Source organism: Microtus oregoni, unplaced genomic scaffold, assembly GCF_018167655.1.
Source record: "Microtus oregoni isolate MIOR12 unplaced genomic scaffold, Mior012 000008F_ref0000371, whole genome shotgun sequence".
NCBI lineage: Eukaryota > Metazoa > Chordata > Mammalia > Rodentia > Cricetidae > Microtus > Microtus oregoni.
The window spans coordinates 55442854-55456468 of NW_024543067.1; the positions used below are offsets into that span (position 1 = coordinate 55442854).

General features: G+C 36.2%; 1 protein-coding gene across 1 annotated transcript; it reads left to right on the plus strand.

Moving 5' to 3' along the window:
* The first annotated feature begins 10919 nt into the window (after positions 1 to 10919).
* On the plus strand, positions 10920 to 11852 carry LOC121451422 (olfactory receptor 150-like). The gene has a single exon (XM_041656871.1). It carries the CDS (start codon positions 10920 to 10922, stop codon positions 11850 to 11852), a length of 933 nt encoding a protein of 310 aa, XP_041512805.1.
* Positions 11853 to 13615: the final 1763 nt, after the last annotated feature.

Below are 13615 nucleotides of genomic sequence, written 5' to 3' on the forward strand. Positions count from 1 at the left end.
CATTCACAATCAAATATATTGTTTGATCAATATCTTCTTATTTTGTCTTGGAACCATCTCTTATATATAAGAGCATATATATATACCAGGATGACCTCTAACTCACAGAGATCTGCCTGTCTCTGCCTCCCAAGTGCTGAGATTAAATGCATGTGCCACTATCACCAGGCTAGAAATTTTTCATGACAATTAAAATATCAGGTCTTGGGAAATAACTAGTCAAGTTTATTCAATCTCTGAGTAGTCTTACACTTTCCCTAAGTTTGCATAATTATAGATTAATGTTTTTATTTTCATATATGAGGCATTATTAGCGTTTGTACAAGATAAATTCAATAGGTTTAGCAAAAACTATCAAGATACCATTGGGACTAAATGTGGAAGGAGAACAAATAAGAACAGATAAATATGAAGTACATGTTTTTAGATGAAGTGACTGAACACAGTTTTGGGTGCTGTCCTAAAATTAATTTTATAATAGTTCAAATAATAATAATGAAACCAAACTTCTAGATGTTTTCTACCAGATTCACAGTGGTTCTAAACCCTCACTGGGTTCCTTTTAGTTTTAAAAAGTATGTATGAACCTAGAAGCATTTGATATGTGAAATAAGGATAAGAAAGGATTACTAAATGGTTCTGTTTATATAAGTATAATGGTCAGATACATAAAAACAGATAATATGATTATTATTGCCAGAGAACAAAAACTGAAAGAGAAAAGGTGTACTTGTTTAAGGGTATAAAACCTTAGTAATGACAGATGAATTGAGCAATACAATGCTGTATATAATATAGTACCTGTATATAACACATGGTATTATGCACTCAAAGATTAAACAAAAAGTTCTCATTACATTTTGATATTTTACTATAACATGTTCATCTATTATATTAATTGAAAAACAATATATGTATATACACACATATGATTAGAAAAAGAAGCCAATATTTATATAATTATACAATTGATATAAGAGGTTTCTTTTTTTGACTTTGGAAACAGTTGCTTACCTTTGCTAAAGCAGCTTGGTGTCTCTCCAACACCTGCATTATAGTGTGTAATCTTATGTGATGTGTTTATATAACCTCATCTTTACATCTCAGTCTTATAGACACATGTGTCTGTGGGTAGTCAGGAAGATGACTTTTCATTTGGCTGTATAATTTTGATATATAGAATATATATTAGGAAATGCATTATCACTAGATCTATTTGTCCCGCGAGGACTCTAAGAACTTAAAAGCCTGCCTTTTAACTGAATACAATTAGATCACTTTCATTTCAGAGCAAGTTCAAGCTAGAATAAAGTCTTATTGTAAATAGATCATAAATTTAAAACTTTACAGTTATACACAAGGTCAAAGCCACAGATAAACAGCCAAGGTTACTACACCAAAGCACCCTAAGAAAAGCATGCCCATTTTTGTGTTCCAGTCTGTTAACAATAGACCTGCATCTCAAAGTTTATCACTGGGCAGTTTGCCCATCCATCTGCTCACAAACTTATTCCTGTCACATTGGAACCTGTGTTGCCATGGCAATGACTCAACTCCTTATCACTTACTCTAGGATTATGCTTTTAACAAGTGAGAGGTAATTATTGCAATTTCTTTATTGCTTCAAGGCTCCTGAAAGAAAGAGAGATATTAGGCTAGGAGAGAATAAGCTAGAAGAAATTAGGAGAAATAAGAAGTGGGACAGTACACTTAGACTAGGAACAGAAGAAAAAAGAGACTTGTTTGGAAAAGAACATGTGAATTTATTTATTCACCCTCAGAGAGCCAGAGAAACAAAAATCCTTATTGCTTCTTGTAGCATCTGATTCTGAACCCTGCAGAGAGATTTAGGGCTGGAATACAAAGGCTCTCATTAGATAATTCTATGGTTTACATTTTGAAGGATTCTTAATTTGTTTTCTGAAACTTCTGGCAATTTCATAACCTCACTATCAATGAGGTTGTGATTACTCACACCTCTGGAAACACTAACCATTTTTACTTTATCCCTTCCAATCAATGTGAAATTTTGTCTTTATTGTTTTTATTAAAATGTCCTTAATGATTATGCATGGTACACATATTTTCAGGTATTTATTGTGGATTTGTCTATTTCCACTAGAAGGATTATTATTCAGACCTTGTGGCTTTTTATAATTGGATTATTAGCTCTCTTAATCATTCAGATATATAAGTTCTTTACTTCTATCAATAAATCAAAGATATTACTTGAGATGTGTTTCCCATTGAGTATGCTATTTTTCATCTATGATGTCACTTTTTCTATTATTCTCTTTATTTTTTGTTTTTTTATTTAAAACAATCTTTTTTTTATTTTGTGTACCAATCCCTGTTTCCTCTTCTTCTCCTCCTCTCTCTCCTCCCACCTCTACCCACCCTACTCCCTATCCATTCCTCAGAGAGGATGAGGTCTCCTTTGGGAAGCAACAAAGTCTGTACATCACTTGTGGCAGGATCATGACCCTCCTCCATGTATCTAGGCTGAGCAAGGTATCCCTAAATGAGGAATGAGTTCCAAAATGCTGGTTCATGCACTAGGGATAAATATTGGTTCCACAGCTAGTGGCCGTACAAAATGCCCAAGACACACAATTGTTACCCACATTCAGAAGGCCTATCTCATTTCTATGCAGGTCCCCTAGCTGTCAGTCCAGTGTCAGTGAGCTCCCACAAGATTGGGTCACCTGTTTATGTGGGTGTCCCCATCAGGGTCTCTACCTCTTTGCTCATATTATTACCCCTCCCTCTCTATGATTAGACTCTAGGAGCTCAGCCCAGTGCTTAGCTGTGGAATTCTGCATCTTCTTCCATCAATTCCTGGATGAAGGTTCTATGATGACAATTAAGGTATTCATCAATGTGCTTACGGAGGAAAAGCAAGGCACCATCACCACTATTGCTTAGGTTCTTAACTGGGATCATCCTTGTGGATTCCTGGGAATTTCCCTAGTGCCAGATTTCCTGCTAACCCCACAATGTCTCCCTCTGTCAAGATATCTGTTTACTTTCTCTCCCTCTTGGTCCTTTTGCTATGGGATAATGTCCTTATACACTGAAAAGATTTGTCACTTGTACTAGTTTAATAAAAAGCTTATTGGCCAATTACCAGACAGAAAGTATAGGTGTGATGACCAGACTAGGAGAATTCTGGAAAAAGAAAAGGCAGAGACGCAGTCACCAGCCAAACACAGAAAAAGCAAGATGAGAATGCCTTACTGAGAAAAGGTACCATGCCATGTGGCTAAACATACATAAGAAATATGGGTTTAATTTACATTGTAAGAGCTGGTTAATAATAAGCCTGAACAAATAGGCCAAACAGTTTATAATTAATATAAGCCTCTCTGTAGTACTTTAGGACTGAACAGCTACAGGATCAGGTAGATTATATTTCTGTCAACATCCTTCCCCAAATTTGACATTCCCAATCCCTTATGTTCTCCTAACTCCACCTCTGCTATCCCTATTCTCCTTCCACCATCTCACCCTTCCCCCACACTCCCACTTTACTCAGAAGATCTTATCTATTTCCCCTTCCCCGGGTGATCCAAGTATGTCTCTCTTAGGATCTAACTTGTTTCCTGACTTCTCTGGGGTTATAGACTCTAGGTTGGTTATCCTTTGCTTTATGTATAATATTCACTTATAAGTGAGTACATATTCTGTCTTTCTGTTCTAGGTTACCTCATTCAGGATAATTTTTTTTGCTAGACCCATCCATTTGCCTGCAACTTTCAAGATGCCATTGCTTTTTGCTGCTAAGTAGTACCCTATTGTACAAATATACCACATTTTCCTTATCCATTTTTTGGGGGTCAGGAACACCTAGGTTGTTTCCAGGTTCTGGCTAATATGAATAATGCTGCTATGAACATAACTGAGCAAATGTCCTTGTGATATGTTTGGGTATACTTTGGGTATACGCCCAAAAGTGGAATTTCTAGTTCTTCAGGTAGATTGTCTCCCAACTTTTTGAGAAACAATCATACTAATTTCTACATTGGCTATACAAGTTTGCACTCCCACCAGCAATGGAAAAGTGTTCCCCTTGCTCTACATCCTCTCCAGCATAATCTGCCATTAATGATTTTGATCTGAGTCATTTGAGAGATGTAAGATGATATATCAGAGTTGTTTTGGTTTGCATTTCCCTGATGGCAAATGATGTTGAGCAATTACATAAGTACTTTTCAGGCATTTGAGATTTTTCTGTTGAGAATTCTATGTTTAGATCTGTATCCCATTTTTAAATTGGATTATTTGATATTTTGATGTAAAGTTTATTAAGATCTTTATAAATTTTGGACATCAGTTCTCTGTCAGGTGTGGGGATAGTGAAGATTTTTCCCATTAGTTGGCTGCTTTTTTGTCATATTGACTGTGTCCTTTGTCTTATAGAAACTGTTTCAGAAGGCCCCATTTATTAACTATTGATCTCAGTGTCTATGCTATGGGTGCTATATTCAGGGAGTAGTCTCCTGTGCCAATGCATTCATGGCTACTTCCTACCTTCTCTTCTATGAGGTTTAGTGTGGCTGGATTTATGTTGAGGTCTTTGATCCATTTGGACTTGAGTTTTGAGCATGTGGATAGATATGGATCTATTTGTATTCTACATGTCTACATCCAGTTTAATCAACACCATTTCTTGAAGATGCTTTCTTGTTTCCTTTATATAATTTTAGCTTATTTGTCAAAAAGAGATGTTCATCGGTGTGTGGATTTGTATCAGGATCTTTGATTCGAGTACATTGGACCACCTGTTTCTTTTTGTGCCAGTACCAAGCTGTTTTCATTACTATAGCTCTACAGTAGACCTTGAAGTCAGGGACAGTGATACTTCTGGAAGTTTCTCTATTGTACAGGATTGCTTTTGTTATCCTGGGTTTTTTGTTTTCCATATGAAATTGAATATTGTTCTGTCAAGGTCTGTAAAGAATTGTAGTAGTATATTGATGGAGAGTGCATTAAATCTGTAGACAGTTTTTGGAAAGATTGCCATTTTTACTATGTTGATCCTATATATCCATCAGCATGGGAGATTTTTCCATTTTCTGCTATCTTTTCCCACTTCTTTCTTCAAAGTCTTAAAGTTCTTGTCATACAAGTCTTTCATTTCTTTAGTTAGTGTTATCCAAAGATACCTTATGTTATTTGTGGCTATTGTGAATGGTGATGTTTTGTTGATTTCTTTCTCAGCCCCTTTATCATTTGTATATAGGAAGACTAATGGTTATTTTGAGTAAATCTCATACTCTGCCACATTACTGAAGGTGTTTATCATCTGTAGGAGCTTTCTGGTAGAATTTTTCAGGTCATTTATATATAATTGGATTATCTGCAAATAGTGAAAGTTTGACTTCTTTCTTTGCAATTTGTATTCCCTTGACCTATTTTTGTTGTCTTATTGCTCTAGCTAGATCTTTGAGAATTATATTGAATAGACAGGAAGAGAGTGGACAATCTGTCTTGTTCCTGATCTTAGTCAAGTCACTTTTAATTTTCCTCCATTTCGTTTGATATTGGTTGTTGGCTTGCTGTATTATGTCTAGGTGTTTTCCTTGTATCCTTGCTCTCTCCAAGACCTTTATATGATGGGATTTTCAATTTTGTCAAAGATTTCTTCAGTATCTAATGATATGACCATGTGACTTTTTTCTTTCAGTTTGTTTATGTGGTGGATTACATTGATAGATTTTCATGTGTTGAATTATTCCTGTATCTCTGGGATGAAGCTTATGTGGTCATGGTTGCCAATTTTTCTGATGTCCTCTTGGATTGGGTTTGTTAGTATTTTATTGAATATTTTTGCATCTATGTTAAGGGGGAGATTGGTCTGTAGTTCTGTTTCTCAGTTGCATCTTTTTGTGATTTGTGAATCAGAGTAACAATGTCCCTCCTGTTTCTATTTTGTGGAATAATTTATGGGGTATTAGTATTAGCTTTTTTTTTTGAAATTCTGGTAGAAGTTTGTGATAAAACTCTCTGACCCTGGACATTTTTTAGTTGAGAGACTTTTGATGAAAGTTTCTATTTCCTTAGGGGCTATAAGTCTATTTAAATTGTTTTTATGTTGTTGATTTAATTTTGGTATGTAGTACCTATCTAGAAAATTGTCCATTTCCTTTAAATTTTGTAATTTTGTGGAATACAAGTTTTGAAGTATGACTTGATGATCCTTTGGTTTTTCTCAGTGTCTGTTGTTATATTCCCCCTTTCACTTCTGATCTTGTTAATTTGGATATTCTCACTCTGCCCTTTGGTTAGTTTGGATAAACATTTGCCTAGATTGTTGATTATCTCAAAGAATCAACTCTTTGCCTCATTGGCTCTTTATATTTTTTTGTTTCTGTTTTATTGATTTTAGTCCTCAAACATGCTCCTCCTGGGAGAGTCTGCTTCTCTGTCATTCTACCTCTTTCAGGTATGCTGTTAAGTCACTAGCGTGAGATTTCTTCACTTTCTTTATGTAGGTATTTATTGCTATGAACTTTCCTCTTAGTACTGCTTTCAGAGTGTCCCAAAAGTTTGGGTATGTTGTGCTTTTTTATTGAATTCTAGGAAGTCTTTAATTTCTTTCTTTCTTTCTTCCTTTATTGATCTAGGGGTGATTCGATTGATCATTGTTCAATTTCAATTAGTTTGCGGGTTTTCTGCAATTAGTGCTGCTGTTGAATTCTATCTTTTTAAGTCATGGATGGTGATCCAATAAGATACATGGATTATTCCAAATTTTTTCTATCTGTTAAGGTTTGCTTTGTTACCAACTATGTGGTCGATTTTAGAGAAGCTTCCATGCAGTGCTGAGAAGAAGGTATATTCTTTTTGTATTTGAGTAAAATGTTCTATAGACATCTATTAAACCCATTTGAGTCAAACATCTATTAGTTCCTTTACTTCTCTGTTAAGCTTCTGTCTGGCAGTCCTGTCCACTGGTGAGAGTAGGTTTTTAATTGAATTTCTCACTATCAGTGTGTGGGTTTTGATGAGCTATTTAAGCTTAGTAATGTTTCTTTTATAAAGGTGTGTACCTGGTATTTGGGGCACAGATGTTCATGACTGAGACTTAATTATGATGGATTTTTCCTGTGATAAGTATGAAATGTCCTTCTTTATCTCTTTTAATTAATTTTAATTTGAAGTCTATTTTGTTAGATATTAGGATAGCTATACCAGCTTGATTCTTAGGTCCATTTTATTGGAAAATCTTTTCCCAAAACTTTACTCTGAGGTAATGTCTATCTTTGAAGTTGAGGTATCTGTTTTGTATTCAGCAGAAAGATGGTGCCTGTTTTTGTATCCATTCTGTTAGCCTGTGTCTTTTTATAAGCACATTGACACCATTGCTATTAAGAGATATTTATGACCAGTGATTGTCATTTCCTGTTATTTTTTTATTTTGTAGATGGTGGTTGTACTATGTGTGTGTTTTCCTTCTTTGGGTTTTGCTGGTGTGGGATTGTTCTATAGCCTGTGTTTGTTAGGTACAGTTAGCTTCCTTGGATTGGAGTTTTCCTTCTAGTTCTTTCTGTGGGGCTGGATTTTGCAATTGGTATTGTTTAAATCTGGTTTTGTCATTGAATATCTTGTTTTCTCCATCTGTGTTGATTGAAAGCTTTGCTAGGTATACTAGTGTAGGCTGGCATCAGTTGATCTTAGTGTTTGCAGAACATCTATCCAGGACCTTTTGATTTTCAGAGTTTCCATTGAGAAGTTGAGTATAATTCTGGTAGGTCTGCCTTTGTATTTTACTTGACCCCCTTTTTTTGTAGCTCTTAATATTCTTACTTTATTCTGTATGTTTAGTGTTTTGATTATTATGTGGTGAGTGTACATTTATTTTAGTCCATTATATTTGGAGTTCTGAAAACTTCTTTTCCTTTCATAGTCATGTTCTTCTTTAGGTTGGGAAAGTTTTCTTCCAGATTTTGTTGAATATACTTTCTGAGTCTTTGAAAAAGACTTCTCCTTCTGTCAGTATTATTCTTAGGTTTGATCTTTTCATATGTTGCAGATTTCTTGGATGTTTGTGTTAAGAATTGGTTTGATTTAACAATTTTTTGACCAATGAATCTGTTTCCTCTACCATATCTTCAGTGTATAAGATTCTTTTTTTCATCTCTTGTTCTCTGTTGGTCATGCCTTCATCTGTAGTTTCTGATGGTTTACCCAGATTTTCCTTTTTCAGAATTCCCTCAGTTCATGTTTTCTCTATTGCTTCTATTTCAGTTTTCAAGTCTTGAACCATTTCCTTTGCCTGTTTTTGTTGTTGTTGTTGTTTGTTGTTTGTTTTTGTTTTTGGCTTTCTTTAAGGAATTTGATGATTTATTGAAAAGTTTTGTTTGTCTTTTCCTCCATTTTAAGGGAATTTTTTCATTTTCTCCTCTAAACATCTCTATTATCTTCATAATGTTATTTTTAAGGTCATTTTCTTCTGTTTCATCTGTGTTGGGATGTTGATGGAGAGGGCTACTTGTTTGTCCTGGTCCCCCAGCTAGCTTACACCCAAAATAACCACATAGAAACTGTGTTAATTAAATTACTGCTTGGCCATTAGCTCTAGCCTCCTATTGGATAACTCTCACATTTTGATTTAACACATTTCTATGTGTTCTCCACGAGGTCATGGCTTACCAGGAAGGATTTAGAATGTCTGACCTGGTATCTCCATGGTGGCTCTCTAACTCTGCTTTCTTCCTCCCAGAATTCAGTACTGTATTCTCCGCCTACCTAAGTTCTGCCCTATCAGGTCAAGCAGTTTGTTTTTTTTTTTATTGATTAACCAATGAAAGCAACACATAAACAGAAGGACCTCCTACACTGTGATGTTCAGGTCTTGTTGATGTAGAAACACTAGTTTCTGATGTTGCCATATTGCTCGTTATATTCTAAATGTATTCTTACACTGTCATCTACCCATCTCTTCTCTCAATGGGTGCAAGAAGGGCCTGTGCTTCAGGAGATCCCTCTCCCTCCAATTGGTTTGGGTGAAGCCTGTAGCTTCTTCCAGGAACACGTGGGCTGTGCCTCCGGTGGTCACTGCTATAGCTCTGGGGTCTCCTCTCCAGGAACAGTCACGACCAAGGTTCCAGTGGGAACTGTTATCGGGTGTAGGGATTTTGCTCTAGAGTCTCTGGGATTTGGGAGGTTAAGGTGAGGCATGGGATTTGCCTAGAGAGAAGGACTCTCAACCAGGAATCCAGACATTCACCTCTCCAGGGACAGTCAGTTCCAAGAATCCAGACGCAGTATCACTGAAGCAGTTCAGGATGGTTACAGGTGTGGGGAGGCTGCTCCGGGGTCTCTGGGACTTGGTGGGTGGAGGTGAGGTGCAGGATGTCTCCCCATGGGCCAACTGGGAACCCAGACATGCACATTTTCAAGGGTAGCCAGGGCTAAGGCTCCAGTGGTCACAGATGCAGTGGGGTATGATTGCCTATATATGATGTCCTTAAAGGTACAAATTATTTTTATTTTAAATTACACCCAACCAATTATTTTATTTATTTATTGCTGTAGCCTCCAATTGTGGAAACTTATCTAGGAAACTATCACCAATTTCATGGGCATGAAGTTCTAGAACTGCGGTTTTCTTTCAAATGCTATTTTTATATAAAATATTTACATATACCATCCATTTTTAATTAACTTTTTCATAATATGAAGAGGTACATATTAACTATTTAAATTATAACTTCATCTAATTGCCCATATATTGGAAAACCATTATTTCTACACTAAATTATTATTAAACACATAATTTTAATAATCTGTAGATGTATTTTTTTACAGATTGCCCTTTCCTTATGTCTAACAATACATCTATATTATGAGCATATTATATGGTTGTGGTATATTTTCAATTGGGAGGGAACTTGAAACTTTAAATTCCTTTCTTTCCTTCAGGTTTGTTCTAATTATTCCCAGACCCTTCTATTTTGTGGAGATTTATAATCATTATGTCATTACTGATAATAAAAATATCAGATTAGGATTACACTGAGCTTTTAGACTAGTTTGGGAGTTACTGCCATTTCACAATATTCAGTCTTGTGATTCATGAAGATGGGATGTCTTTCCATGTATTTAATGATTTGTCCCTTTGACAGTGTTGATAATTTCAAATGCAATGTCTTATATATCTTTATTTCTTTGTGATTTAATATTTTTTCATATTTTAAATGGATTTTTATGATTGCTGAATTTTCTTGATGATTTCAGATTCCACTTCCATGATGTCCTTTTAAATAAATTACAGTGCTTCTTTCTTACAGATTTTTTGGAATTTTCTATATACAAAATAAATTCATATACATGTAAAGGTAGTTTTATTATTATTTACATTCCAATTCAGATGCCTTTTGATTTTGTGTTCCTACCTGATTGCCTTAATGTTAACTTCAACTATAATGTTGGTTAAAGAGAGAGAATAATAATTACACTGTTCATAATCTTATGAAGAAAACCTTTAGATTACCACCATTACATATGGGATGGGTTGTGTATGTGCCTGCTAGTATTTTGTCTTTGGGTGAATGCTGCTCTTATTATAACAAGAAAAAGTTTTCTCTTTGTGTAGTGATTGGGAGACCTGCAAATGAGTCATGAAAAGTCCTTAGTAGATTCTATCATTGAATGCATCAGATCTCTCCTTGGTTATCTATGGCCTGAGTACTCCCATTTTCATGGCAGAATTCACAAACAGGAACAGATGTGCCATATGTTTAATTACTAGTGCCATTTGTTGGTACTTAGTGACTAACATGTAGCAGTAGTTGTCAGAAAATTAAAGATGCTTGGCCAAATGTTAACTTGAATTCTCTTTCACACCTCAGTATATAGTATAACAGATATTTACCTCATTTTCCCTTCTTTCTACATAGAACTTCCAGAAGAAAATGTTACAAGCAAATCTTTCCAGAGTGACTGAATTCATTCTTGCTGGGTTAACAGACAAACCAGAGTTCCAGCTGCCCCTCTTCCTCCTCTTTCTAGGAATCTATGTGGCTACAGTGGTGGGAAATCTTGGCATGATCACCCTGATACAATTCAGTTCTCACTTGCACACACCCATGTACTTCTTGCTCAGCAGTCTATCCTTAATTGACCTCTGCCAGTCTACTGTGATTACCCCCAAAATGCTGGTGAACTTTGTAACAGTAAAGAACATCATCTCCTACCCTGAATGCATGACTCAGCTCTACTTCTTTATTGTTTTTGCAATTGCAGAGGCTCACATGCTATCAGCAATGGCTTATGACCGCTATGTTGCCATATGCAACCCACTGTTTTACAATGTTACAATGTCCTATCAAGTCTGTTTCTGGATGATATTTGGGGTGTATGGTATTAGTTTGATCGGTGCCACAACTCACACAATCTGCATGCTAAGAGTGCATTTCTGTAAGGCTGATGTAGTAAACCATTACTTCTGTGATCTCTTTCCACTCTTGGAGCTCTCGTGTTCTGATACTTTTATCAATGAATTAGTAGTTATATGTCTTAGTGCTTTTAATATCATTTTACCTACACTGAGTATCCTGAGTTCTTACATCTTCATCATTGTGAGCATCCTCAAGATTAAATCCACAGAAGGAAGGTCCAAAGCCTTCAACACCTGCAGTTCACACATATCAGCTGTTGCTGTCTTCTTTGGGTCTGCTGCATTCATGTACTTACAGCCATCATCAGTCAGCTCCATGGACCAAGGAAAGGTTTCATCTGTCTTTTATACTATTGTTGTTCCGATGCTGAACCCATTGATCTACAGCCTAAGAAATAAAGATGTCAAGCTTGCCCTGAGAAGTTTTTACCTTCTCAAAACGCCCTGAGATTTTTTTTTAAGTCTCTTTCAAGGATAAATTCACAATTCTTGGATTCTAGGCATTTACTTTTTATTTTGTGTGCTATTTCAGATAGCTGGCCATTGTTACTTTCTTTCTGATTTCTCTGGGACTTAAATCCTGTGTTTAGAAAACAATCCTTTGTGAATATGCTTACATTTTATGGATCTTCTGCAGTAGAAGTTTTTCAAATTGATTCTGTTCAGAAAGTCTTTGTTGTTCTTTCCCCATATTCTCTCCTTTTCCATGAACTCCTGTCTCCATACACATTAAAGCTGTTCTGTTTCATCATTCTGTTTCTTTACATATATCAACACCAAGTTATGTCTCCGCGCCTTTAAAAGTTCTTCCTCCTGTCATGCCAGCCTCACTGCATAAGTGCAGTTGGGAGGAACGTAAGAGCCAGCAGTGGTGCAGGACTATAGTCAGACACAATAGGACAAGACCTGCACAAGCTCAACAAGACAAATGCACAGCATGGAGGTGACAGATGGTCACCGAGTCCCACCACTGCCTCAGGAGCTGTTGGTGATTGATAGCTACTGGGAGAGGGAGAGTTAGCTTTCCTTAAGGCTGGTGATCTCTGGTATGTCTCATGTGCTCCAGTGAATGGCCACACACCTAAAACTATATAGGCAGTACAAATGAGACTGGTGTTTTATTTTATTTTATATGAGGGCACAAAGTTGGGTTAGTAAAGAATGTGGAGGTGTAGTGATATTTTGTTTGTAATCTAACAAATAATGCTTACCTGAAGATCAGAGTGCAGAGCTAAGTCACTAGTTAGACATAGAGGTCAGGCTGTGATGGCACACACCTTTAATGCCAGCACTTAGTAAATAAAGGCAGAAGGCAGGAGTCCAAGGCCACCTTATTCTACACTAGATTTATCCAGTCTCAAAGAGAAAAAGAGGCAGATGGTAGTGCCTCATACCTTTAACCCTAGAATCGGGAAGGTAAAGATGGGAAACGATATGGCTGGTCAAAGAGAGGCATATAATGCATGAGGAGATGAACTCAGATGCAGTCTGGACATTCCTAGAGACAGGATCGCCCCTTCAGTCCAAGCATTGGTAGTGGTAAGAACTCTAGTGGCTGGGCACTCTGCTTCTCTGATCTTTAGCATTAACTCCTATATCTGACTCTGTGTTTTTATTGTTAATACCAATTAGAATTTATGCTACAGGAAGAAAGATCTGGGTGAAGATGGAGTAAGTGGATGGAGGTGATCAAACACATTAAGTGCAATTTATAATTAATTAAAATACTCAACAAAAATACCAAAAAAAGCCCAGAGGTTTTATCTGTAAAACCTCTTATACTGTGCATAGTGATAGCAACAGATTTACGCATCATGAGCATTTAAACCTAATTACACCTCATCTGAAATCATCTATCTGATTACAGATGCAAAACATTGTAGACTTTGTGATCAGCATAAATCCCAGAGCATGGGGATGCTAATTCCAGGTCAGTTTATCTCATCCTATAAAACCAAATCTTCAGAAGTCGGAGGCTTTCTCCTGTACTAGTCATGTCTTCTCTTCACAACCAATTTCCTTACTATAGAAAGTTATCCATATATGTTTATCCATTCATATATGTGCATTTGTGCTATGTAATATATGTCTATACTAATTATAAAACCTATGTAGGCATGAATGTTTCATTTTATTGCTTGGATCTGCTTGCAAGGGTTATATATGTGTGTGTCTGTGTGTGTGGTGTATGCAATTTATATTTTCTAGCTA

Coding starts and splice junctions, on each gene's coding strand:
- LOC121451422 (XM_041656871.1), top strand. CDS start 10,920: ATGTTACAAGCAAATCTTTCCAGAGTGACTGAATTCATTCTTGCTGGG.